The sequence below is a fragment of the Dermochelys coriacea genome, chromosome 14 (assembly GCF_009764565.3).
Source record: "Dermochelys coriacea isolate rDerCor1 chromosome 14, rDerCor1.pri.v4, whole genome shotgun sequence".
NCBI lineage: Eukaryota > Metazoa > Chordata > Testudines > Dermochelyidae > Dermochelys > Dermochelys coriacea.
In genome coordinates this window covers 30782514-30796072 of record NC_050081.1, presented here as the reverse complement: position 1 = coordinate 30796072, position 13559 = coordinate 30782514, and the positions used below count along the sequence as shown (strand labels likewise).

Here is a 13559-nt window from a genome sequence, read left to right as displayed (position 1 = left end):
AGCACAGTTTGAAAATTACTCAGTCTTAGGGCCCCCTCCACTGTGGTCTGCAAAGTCTCTAGGTGTTCCCCCACTGGTAGATGGTCCTCTTCTTCTCCTCCTTGGGCTTCAGCAGCTCCAGGCAGCAGACTCCGCAGCAGCAGCTGCTCCAGGAACTCCAAGTGGTGGTCCAGGCAGGCAGAAAGGACCCCTCTCAGGTGGTGGTGGTGTCCACAACAGCAGTGGCTGGGGTCCCTCACTCCTCCTCTCTGGGGAGTGGGCTAGCAGCCCCTCCCCCCCGGGGCTGCAGTTCGAGCAGTAGCAGCCCCCAGAGTGGGGGGTCCAGCAACCAGGTAGCAGAGAACAGGGGGTGTTTGGCCCAGTCAGGGGAGCAGCTGGAGCAGCAGGGAGAACTTAGGGTCTAGCAGCAGGAGCAGCAGCTTCCCACCTCCCTCCAAGCTAGAAGGCCATGGAAGAGTCGTGGGAGAGAGAGAGAGATTCGCTCCAGGCTAAACAAATCCCTGGTACCAGGATAAGTGAAAAGGCAGCTGCTCTAGGTCAATTAAGACACCTGGAGCCAATTAAGAACTTTCCAGAAGGCAGGGAGAAGGCTAGGTTGATTGGGACACCTGAAGCCAATCAGGGGCTGGCTGAAACTAGTTAAAAGCCTCCCCGTTAGTCAGGTGGGTGTGCATGTCAGGAGCTGTGGGAAGAAGTTGCGCGGTTGGAGAGGCTGAGTAGTACACACCATATCAGGCACAAGGAAGGAGGCCCTGAGGTAAGGGTGAAGTGGAGCTTGAGGAAGTGAGGGCTGCTGTGGGGGAAGTAGCCCAGGGAATTGTACATGCCATTTTTCTAAAAGGTCAGCTACCATAGCTGATACTATTAGGATCCCTAGGCTGGAGCCAGGAGTAGAGGGTGGGCCTGGGCTCCCCCCCACACTTTTGCCCCTGATTAATCACTGAGACTGGGAGACAACAGAGACTGTGCAAGGAAGGATAACTTCTCCTCACCTCCCTCGCTAGCTTATGATGAAAATGGCTCAGTAGATTGTGACCCTTGTCTCTAGAGAAAGGATTACGTGGAGGGTCACAGTGAGTCTCTGACGCTAGCGAAATCCGCCAGGAAACGCGGGACCCACGGAGGCAAGGACAGAACTTTGTCACATCTGGTTCACAGCCTTTGGTTCACACTGTTAGTTATGCCTCGGGCTCCAGCAAGGCCTACAACACACTACTCAAAACTGCATCCTGATCAGAAAATTGAAGCTCCAAAGCATTTATTGCTCTGAAATATCAAATTCCACTACCATCAGTTAAATGTGCCATCTGTCCACCCCTCTTCCCAGGCTGCTTAATGTTCCTTCTTCCTCTTGGAGCCTGCCCTGTACTCAAGATGTTTTAACCTGTGGTTAAAAACAAAACAAAACAAAAACTTCATTGCATGGCATGCATGTTTATTGTAGTGGCAGATACAGAATAGAAAAGGCAACAGAAAAAAGTAGTTTAGCTCCCAGTTGGACCAATGCCTTGAGCTTCTCGCTACTGTTACATATTATTAGGTAAATTGCCCGAATTAGGCTACAGAGTCATTTAAAAATGCATAGAGATTATAAGGCATTTGTGGCTATTTCGACTCACACCCTCAGCATGGTTAACCCCTTGGGGTACAGAGCAATTACTGCAAAAAGTGTATTTTGGAGCACACTTTGTGCTGATCTGCAATTGCTATACAAGAGAGTTTAAGGCAAAGAGAGGGCTCTATTTTTGCAAGCATGTTGCGAGGCAATGCAGCTTTCTCAGGGCCACCCATATAAGCGGTGTTTCCTTTCCACTCCTGTTCCAGGTGTGGGGGCACCATCCTGGCAAACTGCAGGGCAACAGAACTTCCCAGCTTATCCATTGCCTTTTTGAACAACAACCTCTTCTGCCTTTAAGGGGACACACCTTAGGGGATCGTCCTCCAATGTAAGGACCTCCTGCAGAGTCGCACATGCAATTACGAAGCCCCCCTCTGCCATTCCTCCCACAAACACCCAGCCAGCCAGATCCCCTCCCCAGCTCACAACCAGGATTGATATAGGGGTCCTATAGAAGAGCAGTTCTCAACCAGGAGTCCGAGAACCCCTGGGGGGGCCGCAAGCAGGTTTCAGCGGGTCCGCCAAGCAGGACTAGTGTTAGACTCGCTGGGGCACAGGGCAGAAAGCTGGAGCCCTGCCACCCCAAGCCCCATCACCCGGGGCTGAAGGCAAAGCCTAAGCAGCTTAGCTTTGCGGGGCTCCCTGTAAAATGGGGCCACATGGAACTGCCCTGCTTGCTCCCCTCGGTTTTTATATGCAGAAAAACAGTGTTGTGGCACAAGGGGACCATGCAGTTTTTATAGCATGTTCAGGGGGCCTCAGAAAGAAAAAGGTTGAGAACCCCTGCTATAGAAGGTGGAAAACGTCTCACCATCCCTATAGTCACCCCCGACTGTGAGGAGCCCACAGAAATGGTATTCCGAAATGGAGTAAAAAGCAACATTTGATCTTTGTTGCCATGGAGACTATAACTGGGACAATACTTGTGCTGTTGATCAGCACACACACACACACACACACACACACACACACACACACCCCACCTTACTCCTTGACCATCGACAAGAGTGTGGTCTGTTGCTGAACTTCTGGCAAATCTCTGAGCAGAGATAGAGGACATGCTCAGTGACTTCGTGGCTGCAACCCAGCACAGGCAGAAGACTGAAAAGTAGAGGGATAGTTACCTTCACCATGGTATCGAGGACTGGAAGAGGTAGAGGGACCTGCTGAAAGAACACATTGACAAAGACAACCTGCCCATGCAGGCACAGATGCTAGAGATGATGCAGCGGCAGACAGCTCTACTGGAGAACAGTGGGGCTAAAGTTCACAGCCACCACCCCAACCTAGCCATGTGCTGTGGCCCCTTGAGAACTCAGCAGTGGGAACGCTCCTTTGCTTCCCCAACTACACAGGACAGGACTTTCCTTTGCCATCTCACACCACAAGACATGTAGAATGGTTCTCCCCTCTCCAAACATATTTATGACCCCGTCGGCACAAAACTGTGCACTCAGCACTTTCAGCATGTCTGCCACAGTTTTATTGTTTCAAAATTTGTGCCGGGCTGTTTTCAACAAAGGTTTTTATTTACGGCTATCTGTTATTTATTTACAACTGAAGTTTCATAAAATCCCACACAAAGCACAATAAAATCCTACATAAAAAAAAATTAAAATCCTACCACAAAGTTACATACATTTTTCCCCACTACCCCTTCGCCTTAAAGAAAGAGAACAATACATCCCTGACGATGTGTCCCTGACCAATTGTGGCATTTAGCAGAGGCAGCCTCTGTGGCTGTTCATAACATTCACAGAGTTTCTCTACTTCCACCTCTCGCCAACATCAGATGTTGTGGGAAATGCAGCATGCACATGTCACATGAGGCAGATATTGCTCAGCAGCCTCCAGCCTTGTCACAAGGCACCTCCACCTTCCCTTCAGTCTTCCAGATGCCCACTCCCCTGTCATTCTGCAGCTACTCGGGGTGTAAGTTAAAGAGCTCCTTTCTCCTCTCCAAGTGTCCAGGAAAAGGATTCATCAGCCAGGGAAGCAGAGGACGAGCTGGGTCTCCCAGAGTGACAGGAGGAATCACATGATAAATATCCGTAGCAGCACATGGCACCAGTTCCGGCCTCGTTGCCAAAAAGAAGGCTTGAATGTCGAACAACACTGGTGTCGTGGAACTTTCCAGACCATCCCACATTAATACTGGTCAAACTTTTCCACAGTGATCAACCAGACCTTGCAGCATCGTGCCCAAATATCCTTTTCTGTTGACAAACTCTGAGATCTGGTACAGGGAGGCAAACAATAGGCATATGGGTACCATTAGTGGCCCCAAAACAATTCAGGAGCCCCAGCCTTTCAAATTATTCAATAACTTCCTGTGTTCTGCCACGCTTTAGGACCTGGCCTAGCAGTACCCTCTGAATAGTTGAAACGCCGTCATTGGAGGTTTTTAAGACCAGGTTAGACAAACAAGTGTCAGGGACAGGCTAGATAATACTTAGTCCTTCTGTGAGTGCAGCAGACTGGACGAGATGACCTCTTCAGGTCCCTTCCAGTCCTACAATTCTATGATTCTATGACAGCCCCAATAGTTGATTTACCAACACTGAACTGGTTAGCTGTTGCCCAGAAGCCATTGGGAGATTAGCAAGCTTCCAGATACTGAAGACCACAACACTTTATGCTGAAGGGAACTCTCCAGTTGGTGCCCTGCCACTTCCGCTCATGGGCCAGCTCTGCACAGTTTTCAAGGTACATGGCCTTTGTCATTCTGAAGTTCTGCCACCATTGCTAGTCATCCTTGGTCTGCATGACTATCCTGTCCCACAAGTCACTGCTTACTGGGCAAGCCCAGAAGAAACAGACTACTGAGGAAATGTTCCAGAAAATGGTCTTGCGGAAGTAACTGCTTGCTTTCGTCCTCCTCGTCTTCTATTTGCGTCACCCATATTGGTGCAGCACGACCATGGCTGTCTCTCAAGGCATCCAAAGCCACCCACCCAGCTGCCTGACCGCCAATACCTGTGCATAGGCCTGTTCATGTTAATGATTGTCAGGGTCACATGTTCCCTTCATGCTGCCTGCCAGAGGCTTGAAAATGGTGCTGGCTCACAAAAGCCAGATGAATGATGGGATGACATGAGAGTAATCCTGAAATCTGTTAGTTTGACCCCAAATCCCAGAATTCCAGTGGCTTTGGGTAGCTATCCCACAATGTATCAGGAGAAAATCCCAGAATACACAGAGCCAAGCGGCAGAACATAGTAGCATGGTACATCTGCCCAGAATGCAGCACTGTGTGGATTCAATTATTCAAAAGGGGAGGAGCTTAAACTGGCATAACAAAGCAGTGTGGTAGAACTGCTTTCAGGATAGTTATTCCGGATTAAAGTGGACAAACATAATCCAAAATATATTTCAGGCGTAGTCAAGTTCTTAGCTAAACTTAGTCAGGGCAATTATTCAGTTCTCCTCCTAATGCATAATAAGGGGTGAACTTTCTGTGCAGCTTTTCCCACACTCAGGGTTTTTACAAGGCATTTCTCTCTTGTGGATTCTCTGATGAGAATTAAGATGGGAACGGCTGCTGAAGGTTTTCCCACAGTCAGGGCACTTATAGGGTCTCTCTCCTGTGTGGATTCTCTGGTGTATAATAAGGGCTGATTTTACACGACACCTTTGCCTACAGTAAGGACATTTATATGGTTTTTCTCCTGTGTGGGTTCTCTGATGCGTTATCAGGTGTGAAGAGCAAGTGAAGCCTTTTCCACAGACAGGGCATCGATAGGGTCTCTCTCCCGTGTGGATTCTCTGATGTACAATAAGGGCTGAGCTGTCACTGGATCTTTTCCCACAGTCGGGGCAGCTAAAGGGCTTCTCTCCTGTATGGAGTCTCTGATGTCTAATAAGGTCTGAGCTCTGATTGAAGCTTCTCCCACAGTCAGGGCATTTATAGGGTTTTTCTCCTGTGTGGATTCTCTGGTGTTTAATAAAGGTGGAGTTTGCAGTGAAGCTTTTCCCACATTCCTGGCATTTATAGGGTCGCTCTCCAGTGTGGATTCTTAGATGTGTAACAAGGTTTGGGCTCTGGTTGAAGCTCTTCCCACACTGGGGGCATTTATATGGCTTTTCTCCTGTGTGGATTCTTTGATGTATAAGAAGGTGTGAATGACTACTGAAACTTTTCCCACACTCACTGCATGTGCTTGGTCTCTCTCCCATGTGGATTCTCTGGACTCTGGTTTTCTTGAGGTGCTTCAGACCTCTCCCACAATTAGTGGATTTATCCACTTTCTTCACCTGCTGGTTTCCCAGTGGCCTCTCTTTGCTACACTGACTCTTACAGGTTTTTTCTTGCCCAATACTCCAACAGATGTTTCCTTTGGATCTTCCTAATAGTGTTCCATGCTGTTTCACTTGCTCAGGATCTCCCAGCTGAGGATTCACCTCTTCATGCTCATTCTTGATCCCATCAGCTGTTGGGATAAAGAGGAAATCCAGAGATGAATCATTCTCTGTGTCGAGAAGTAAGGAAAACTCAGAATGGAGAAATGGAAAGGTTGGGGTATGGGAGGGAATAAACCAAATTAATTGTTGGGCAAATGGAAAAATTCAGGAGTTGAATTCCCCCAAATCCTTTCCCAGAGTTGAGAGAGAGGTGGGAACCAATTCAGCCACCACATCCCACCTGAACATGCAGAAGAAAGGGTGGTCAGCAGGGAGGAAGTTAATGTCAGGTGTAAGTCAGGGTGCGTGGGAAGCCATGAATGACATATCTTGTGGATATGACACCTACTGGAGACAATCCAGAATTAGGAGCGTACATGAGGACTTTGTGAGAATCCCAGCTGTTTCTTCATTCAGCAATGTTTTCTGAGTTGGTTTTAACTAACACCTTTACCTGCGTGGCTGTATCTCAGGATTCCCCTTTCCTCTGAGCCCTGGAGATCCGTGAGCCACGGCTCTTCTCCCCGTTCCAGCTGGGAGATCACTTCAGGTTTGGGAATCGGAAATCCTGCTCAAGGGGAAAGTAAACAGGTGAGAAGTCTCATGGCTTGTGTTCTACTGGAGGTCAGACTATACAATTACAGTGTCCCTTCCAGTCTTATCATCTACGATTCTATGAGATCAAAGTGAATAACGGTTGTGGAGAACAGTTCCAAATAAAAAGTTTAGTTATTTTGACCCAGTCACTGTTTGTGCTGGTGAAACAGGCATGGGAACATAGTCACAGAGTTCCTTTGGGATTCACATGTTTGTGTCAGGTTTCAGAGTGGTAGTCGTGTTAATCTGTATCAGCAAAAACAATGAGGAGTCCTTAAGGCACCTTCAGAGGCTAACAAATTTATTTGAGCATAAGCTTTTGTGGGCTAAAAGCCACTTCATCAGATAAATGGAGTGGAACATACAGTAGGGAGGTATAAATACACAGCATATGAAAAGATGAGAGTTGCCTTACATGTATGTGTGTGGGGGTGAGAGGGGTGTTGCACCTTTAGGACTTCCAGACACTGGGAAATTGGATCGCTAAGACATAGTCTTGATGTTAAGTCCTTTGCTTGCTTCTATATCTCCAGAGACCTCTCTCTGGATAGAGCCAGTTCCAAGAAGGGAGGGGAAAGAGAGAGTCTGTATGCACATGGGGGTGTGAGTACGTGTAACTCACACACCTTCTAGGTGTGGTGTTCTGTCTCAGTGCCACTAGAGGGGACAGAACACCACACTTACAGAGATTAATGAGTCTGTTACAGCCTTAGCTAAGAGTCATATGGCTTTTAGCTCATGCAGTGGAGGCTCATGCATTTAGCTCCAGAGGTCCCAGGTTCGATCTCGCCTGCTGACAACCAGGATCTGTCAGTGTTACCTACAGACAAGCAAATTCCGCCTTTCTGCCCTTTGAAAGTTCTGGGGTTGGAGGAATTAACATCTCCAATATGTATCTGGCTCCCCTAACCCCAGGGGAGGAGGTAGCCAGTCTCTCTCACTCAATTCTGGGCACCTGAAGAAAGTGCCCAGCGCCGACAAAGGGAAAACAGACTCATACCAGCTGCATGAGAGAGATTCAGCCAGCAGTGGAGAGTTGGAAAGCATGCTGGGGGAAAAATAAAAGTTCCTCACATGAGGGTGTAACCCTGCAGTGGGGCAAGTTAGCAGGAAGCAGATAGTCACAAAAGAAGTTGCCCTGGTAAGAGTTCCTCAGTGCTGTGCCTGGCACCACTATCACAAAGGCAGGCTGGGTGGGGGTGTAGCCTGATCCCCTTTAAATCTAAGGGACCAGGAAAGAACCTTGACCAGAAGCCAACTGGGCACTTCAGAGACAGTCCCCCACCCATAACTTCTACTTCCCGAGGGAACAGGGATACTTACCCAGCGAGGTCACATTATCATAATTCTCCTGCATGACGTCCCTGTACAAGGCTCTCTGACTCGGGTCCAGTAGAGCCCATTCCTCCTCGGTGAAATACACAGCCACTTCTTCGAAGGTCACTGGCTCCTGAAAATGACAATTGTCCCCCATTTGGTAACTGCTGCCCCAGCCCCAATCCCACTATTGATGGGGGAAGAGGGCCAAACAAAGTAAAAGCTCTGGGAGGAGCACAGTAAAACAATCCCACCCTGTGCAGAACAACCTGGAGGTTTCTGGGTGTGAGGAGAAAGAGAGTCCTTGTCACTCCTAGCAAAGGGGGAGAGGGTCATTTGCATTTATCACACGCCTACTAGCCAGATACTGATACAGACAGAGACCCACAGCAGGGTCCAGGGACAGAGCCCTAGTAGGAACCCAAACACCTCCCCCATTCCCAGCAGCTGGATGTGGGGAGGAGACTGCGGGGAGGATTAGGAACAAAGGATGCAGGCCATACTTACAGGATGGGGGACTCTGCCCCGGGAAACAATGACTCTGAAAAAGATTTCGGGGTCATGCTGTACACAAGCTCCATATGCGATGCTGTGGCCAAAAGAGCTAATGTGATCCTAGAATGCATAAACAGTGGACTCTCGAGTAGTATCAGAGAGGTTATTTTACCTCTGTATTTGGCACTGGTGCAACCACTGCTAGAACCCTGTGTCCAGTTCTGATGCCCACAATTCAAGGAAGCTGCTAAAAAGGAGGGGGTTCAGAGAAGAACCATAAGAATGATTGAAGGATTAGAAAACCTGCCTCATAGTGAAAACTAAAGGATCTCAATCTATTTAGCTTGACAAAGAGAAGGTTAAGAGGCGACTTGATTACGGTCTCTAAATACCTACATGGGGAACAGAAATATGATAATCGGCTCTTCATTCTTGCAGACAAAGGTATAACATGATCCAATGGCTGGAAGTTGGAACTAAACAAATTTAGACTGGAAATAAGGCATACATTTTTAACAGTCAGAGGAAATAACCATTGAAATTATTTACGGAGGGTCATGGTGGATTCTCCATCACCGGCAATTTTAAAATCAATATTGGATGTTTTTTCTAAAAGATCAGCTCTAGGAGTTATTTTGGGGAAATTTTATGGCCTGTGTTATACAGAAGGTCAGAGTGGATGATTACAATAGTCTCTTCTGGTCCTGGAACCTACGAATTCTGACTAGCAGGGGAAAATTGGTTGTAAATCTGAAGTTTTGAAGGCAATTTGTGGGAAAGTAATCATGATATGGTAGATTTCATGATTCTAAGGACAACGGGCTTCAAACTAGCCAACTTTAACAATCTCAGAGAACTGGTAGGTAAAGTCCCCTGGGAAAAAATATAAAGGAAAAAGAAGTTCAGGAGAGCTGGCAGCCTCTCAAAGAGACAATATCTAAGGAACAACAGCAAACTATCCCTATGTGAAGGAAAGATAGGAAGAACAGTAAAAGGCCTATATAGTTCCACTAGGAGCTCTATAATGACCTGAAAATCAGAAAGGAATCTGACAAAAAGTGGAACCATGGACAAAGGGCTAAGGATGAGTACAAAAATATAGCACAACCATGAAGGGACAAAAATCAGAAAGACTAAGGCACAAAATGAATGACACTAAGCAAGGGACATGAAAAACAATAAGAAAAGGTTCTATAAATACATCAGGAGAAAGAGAAGAATAAAGGAAAGTGTAGGTCCTCTGCTTAGCTGGGAAGGAGAGCTAATAACAGACGACACCAAGAAGGCTGATACATTTAAGGCTTATTTTGTATCAGTCTTCACTAAAAAAGTTAAATGTGACCAGATACTAACACAATTAATACTAATAACAAGGGGGAAGGAATGTAAGCCAAAATAGGGAAAGAACAGGTTAAAAAAATATTTAGATAAATTAGATGTGTTCAAGTTGGTAAGGCCTGCTAAAATTAATGGTAGGATATTTAAGGAACTAGCTGAAGCAATTTCTGAACATTAGTGATTATCTTCAAGCACTCCTGGAGGACAGATGAGGACCCAGAGGATTGGAGAAAGGCAAACATTGCACCTATCTTTTAAAAGGGGGGAAAGCTGGGCCTGGAAAATTATTGACCAGTCATCTTAACTTCAATGCCTAGAAAGTTAATAATAACTGGAACAAATAATTAAACAATTATTTTGTAAGCACCAAGAAGATAATAGGGTTATAAGACAACATGGATTCGTCAAGAACAAATCATTCCAAACCAACCTAAATTTCTTCTTTGACAGGGATATTGGCCTACTGGATATGGGGAAAGCTGTAAACATGATATATCTAGATTTTAATAAGGGTTTTGACACAGTTCCACATGACATTGTCATAAGCAGATTAGGGAAATGTGGTCTAGTTGAAATTACTATAAAGGAAGTGCAAAACTGGTTGAAAGACCATACTCAAAGAGTATTTCTCAATGGTTCATTGTCAAACTGGGGGTGGGTGGAGGAGATGTATCTACTGGGGTCCCATAGAGGTCCATCCTTATTCAATGTTTTCATTAATGACTAGGATAATAGAGTAGATAGTATGCTTATAAAATTTGCAGATGACACCAAGATGGGAGGAGTTGTTAGCACTTTGGAAGACAGGATTAGAATTCAAAACAACCTTGACAAATTAGACTGAAATCAACAAGATAAAATTCAGTAAAGACCAGTGCAAAGTACTATATTCAGGAAGGAACAATCAAATGCACAGCTACAAAATGGGGAATAACTGGGCATGCATTGTACTGCTGAAAAGGATCTGGGGGTTACAGAGGATCATAAACTGAATATAAACCAGCAATGTGATGCAGTTGCAAAAATGGCTAATATCATTCTGGGGTATATTAGCAGGAGTGTTGTGTATAAGACAGGCGAGGTAATTGTCCCGCTCTACTTGGTACTAATGAGCCCTCAGGTGGAGTGCTATGTCCAGTTTTGGGTGCCAAGCTTTCAGAAAAATGTGGACAAACTGGAGAGAGTCCAGGGGAAAGCAACAAAAATGATGAAAGCTTTAGAAAAAGCTTTAGATTTAGTTGGGGATTGGTCCTGCTTTGAGCAGGGGGTTAGACTAGATGACCTCCTGAGGTCCCTTCCAACCCTGATATTCTATGATTCTATGAAAACAGGATCTCTACGGAAAGGTTAATAAGACAGGGTATGTTTAGTCCTGAAAAAAGAAGACTAAAGGGGGGACCTGATAGCAGTCTTCAGATATGTGAAGGGCTATTTATAAAGAGGATGGAGATCAATTGTTCTCCATGTCCTCTGAAGGTAGGACAAGAACTAATGGGCTAATCTGCAGTAATGGCAATTTAGGTCAGATATTAGGAAAAACATTCCAATTATAAGGGCAGATAAACTCTGGAATAGGCTTCTGTCAAGGTTCCTTCCCCACTCTGAACTCTAAGGTACAGATGTGGGGACCTGCATGAAAACTTCCTAAGCTTACTTTTACCAGCTTAGGTTAAAACTTCCCCAAAGTGCAAACTATTTTACCTTTTGCCCTTGGACTTTATCGCTACCACCACCAAACATCTAACCATTATATTACTGGGAAAGAGCCCCTTTGGAAACGTCTTTCCCCCCAATATCCTCCCAAACTTTACACCCCCTTCCTGGGGAAGGTTTGATAAAAATCCTCACCAATTTGCATAAGTGACCACAGACCCAAACCCTTGGATCTTAAGAACAATGAAAAAGCATTCAGATTCTTAAAAGAAGAATGTTAATAGAAGAAAAAGTAAAAAGAATCACCTCTGTAAAATCAGGATGGTAAATACCTTACAGGGTAATCAGATTCAAAACATAGAGAATCCCTCTAGGCAAAACCTTAAGTTACAAAAAGACACAAAAACAGAAATCTACATTCCCTTCAGCATAGCTTATTTTCTCAGCCATTTACAGAAATCAGAATCTAACACATATCTAGCTAGATTACTTACTAAGTTCTAAGACTCCATTCCTGTTCTGTCGCCGGCAAAAGCATCACACAGACAGAGAGAGAGGCTTTGTTTCTCCTTCCCCTTAGCTTTTTAAAGTATCTTGTCTCCTCATTGGTCATTTTGGTCAGGTGCCAGCGAGGTTATCCTAGCTTCTTAACCTTTTACAGGTGAAAGGGTTTTTTCTTCTGGCCAGGAGGGATTTTAAAGGTGTTTACCCTCCCCTTTATATTTATGACAGCTTCCAAGGGAGGCTGTGGAATCCACATCATTGGAGGTTTTTAAGAAAAGGTTGGACAAACACCTGTCAGGGATAGTCTAGGTTGACTAGGTCTTGCCTCAGTGCAGGAGGCTGGACTAAATGACTTGCCACGGTCTCTTCCAGCCCGACATTTCTGTGGTTCTATGATCTCTCCTGGGGCTGCAGATCTGGGTGCCCCTTTCACATTCCTCACCCTTGTGTATTTATTGCCTTCGCCTCCTTCCCAGCACATACCCCCTCCACTGTGCACTGAAAAACCCCTACCTGAGCCGCCGCTACTGCAGTCATTTCCCTTTCCCGTCCCCCAAGAGGATGGGATGATCCGGAGTGAAACACGGACATTATTCTGCAGCCTGTCAGGGCGAGAAGGGAGGTTTCAGAAGGGGCTCTAGTCCATTTCACTCCCCTAGTCTCCACAGTGTCTTTCCCTGCAGACAGACACTCTAGACTGCGATTCAGGAAAAACCCTGGGTCACTTTACTACTGCACATAGCCGGCCCATCTCACCAAGACTAAACCCACCAAGACATTTTTAACCAACCCCCCTCCCTCCCCAGGAACAGTCTCTGAAGCAAATGCTAGAAAAGAACAGAATCAGAGGCTGCGTAAGGGGATTCCCTCTCCCCGACATTGTCCTTGTGGGGATTTTATATCAATATTCAATAATTTGAGAGAAAAGTGCAAAATCTGAGAGTTTATATAAATATTTGGTAAATAAACAGCAAGTGCTTATTCCCAATTAACATGGGCAGCAGGGAACCTTGGGCCTCACCACTTTACTGAAGGCTGAGGGGAGGAGGATGGAGACGGAAAGTTCTGTGATGGTTGGAAGGGGCAGCAGTGGGGCAGGGGCAGGTGACTGATTGGCAGCTCGTGGTTGGGGGGAGGTGAGTTGGGCTGGCAGGAGCTGGGAGAGGAAAAACTGGGGCTGGACAATCTCAGTTGAGGGCACTTGCTCCACCTACTTGCCCTGCTTGGCCCTCCAATCTAGGTTACTGACTCAAGGCACGTTTCCCTCAAAAACGAAGAGAAGGTGCTAAAGTTAAAAAAGCATGGGGAAAATACCCAATCTAAGAAGATTTTTAAATCAGTGTTCCAGAAATGGAGAAAAAGAACAGCAACATTTGAATGGATTTTATGTCAACATTCAATCATTAGAGAGAAAACGGCAAAATTTGACAAGATTTGATATTCACATTTAACAGTTAAAGAGCAATGAGAGATGTTAGAATGATATTCAATTATTAGATGAGAGATTGGGAAAGTTTGAGAGATTTTATATTAATGTTTGATAATAGGTGATGGGTCAAAATCGAAGTGCATTTTATATCAGTATTCGAAAACTGGAGAGAAAGGTGCAAAATCTGAAGAGACTTAATTCTAATAT

The 13559-nt window shown here is 45.7% G+C and overlaps 1 protein-coding gene across 1 annotated transcript in view; it reads right to left on the bottom strand.

Moving 5' to 3' along the window:
* Window positions 1-3083: 3083 nt before the first annotated feature.
* The window catches only part of LOC119843035 (zinc finger protein 271-like), a 29886-nt gene continuing 19410 nt past the window's right edge, over window positions 3084-13559 (bottom strand). Inside the window, exons 5-8 of the mRNA XM_043497478.1 lie at window positions 12437-12525; window positions 7940-8066; window positions 6474-6587; window positions 3084-6048 (exon numbers count right to left, since the gene is read on the bottom strand). Of these exons, the coding sequence (XP_043353413.1) occupies window positions 5048-6048; window positions 6474-6587; window positions 7940-8066; window positions 12437-12525 (1331 nt within the window). The 3' untranslated portion in view covers window positions 3084-5047. The remainder of the gene's footprint in view (window positions 6049-6473; window positions 6588-7939; window positions 8067-12436; window positions 12526-13559) is intronic.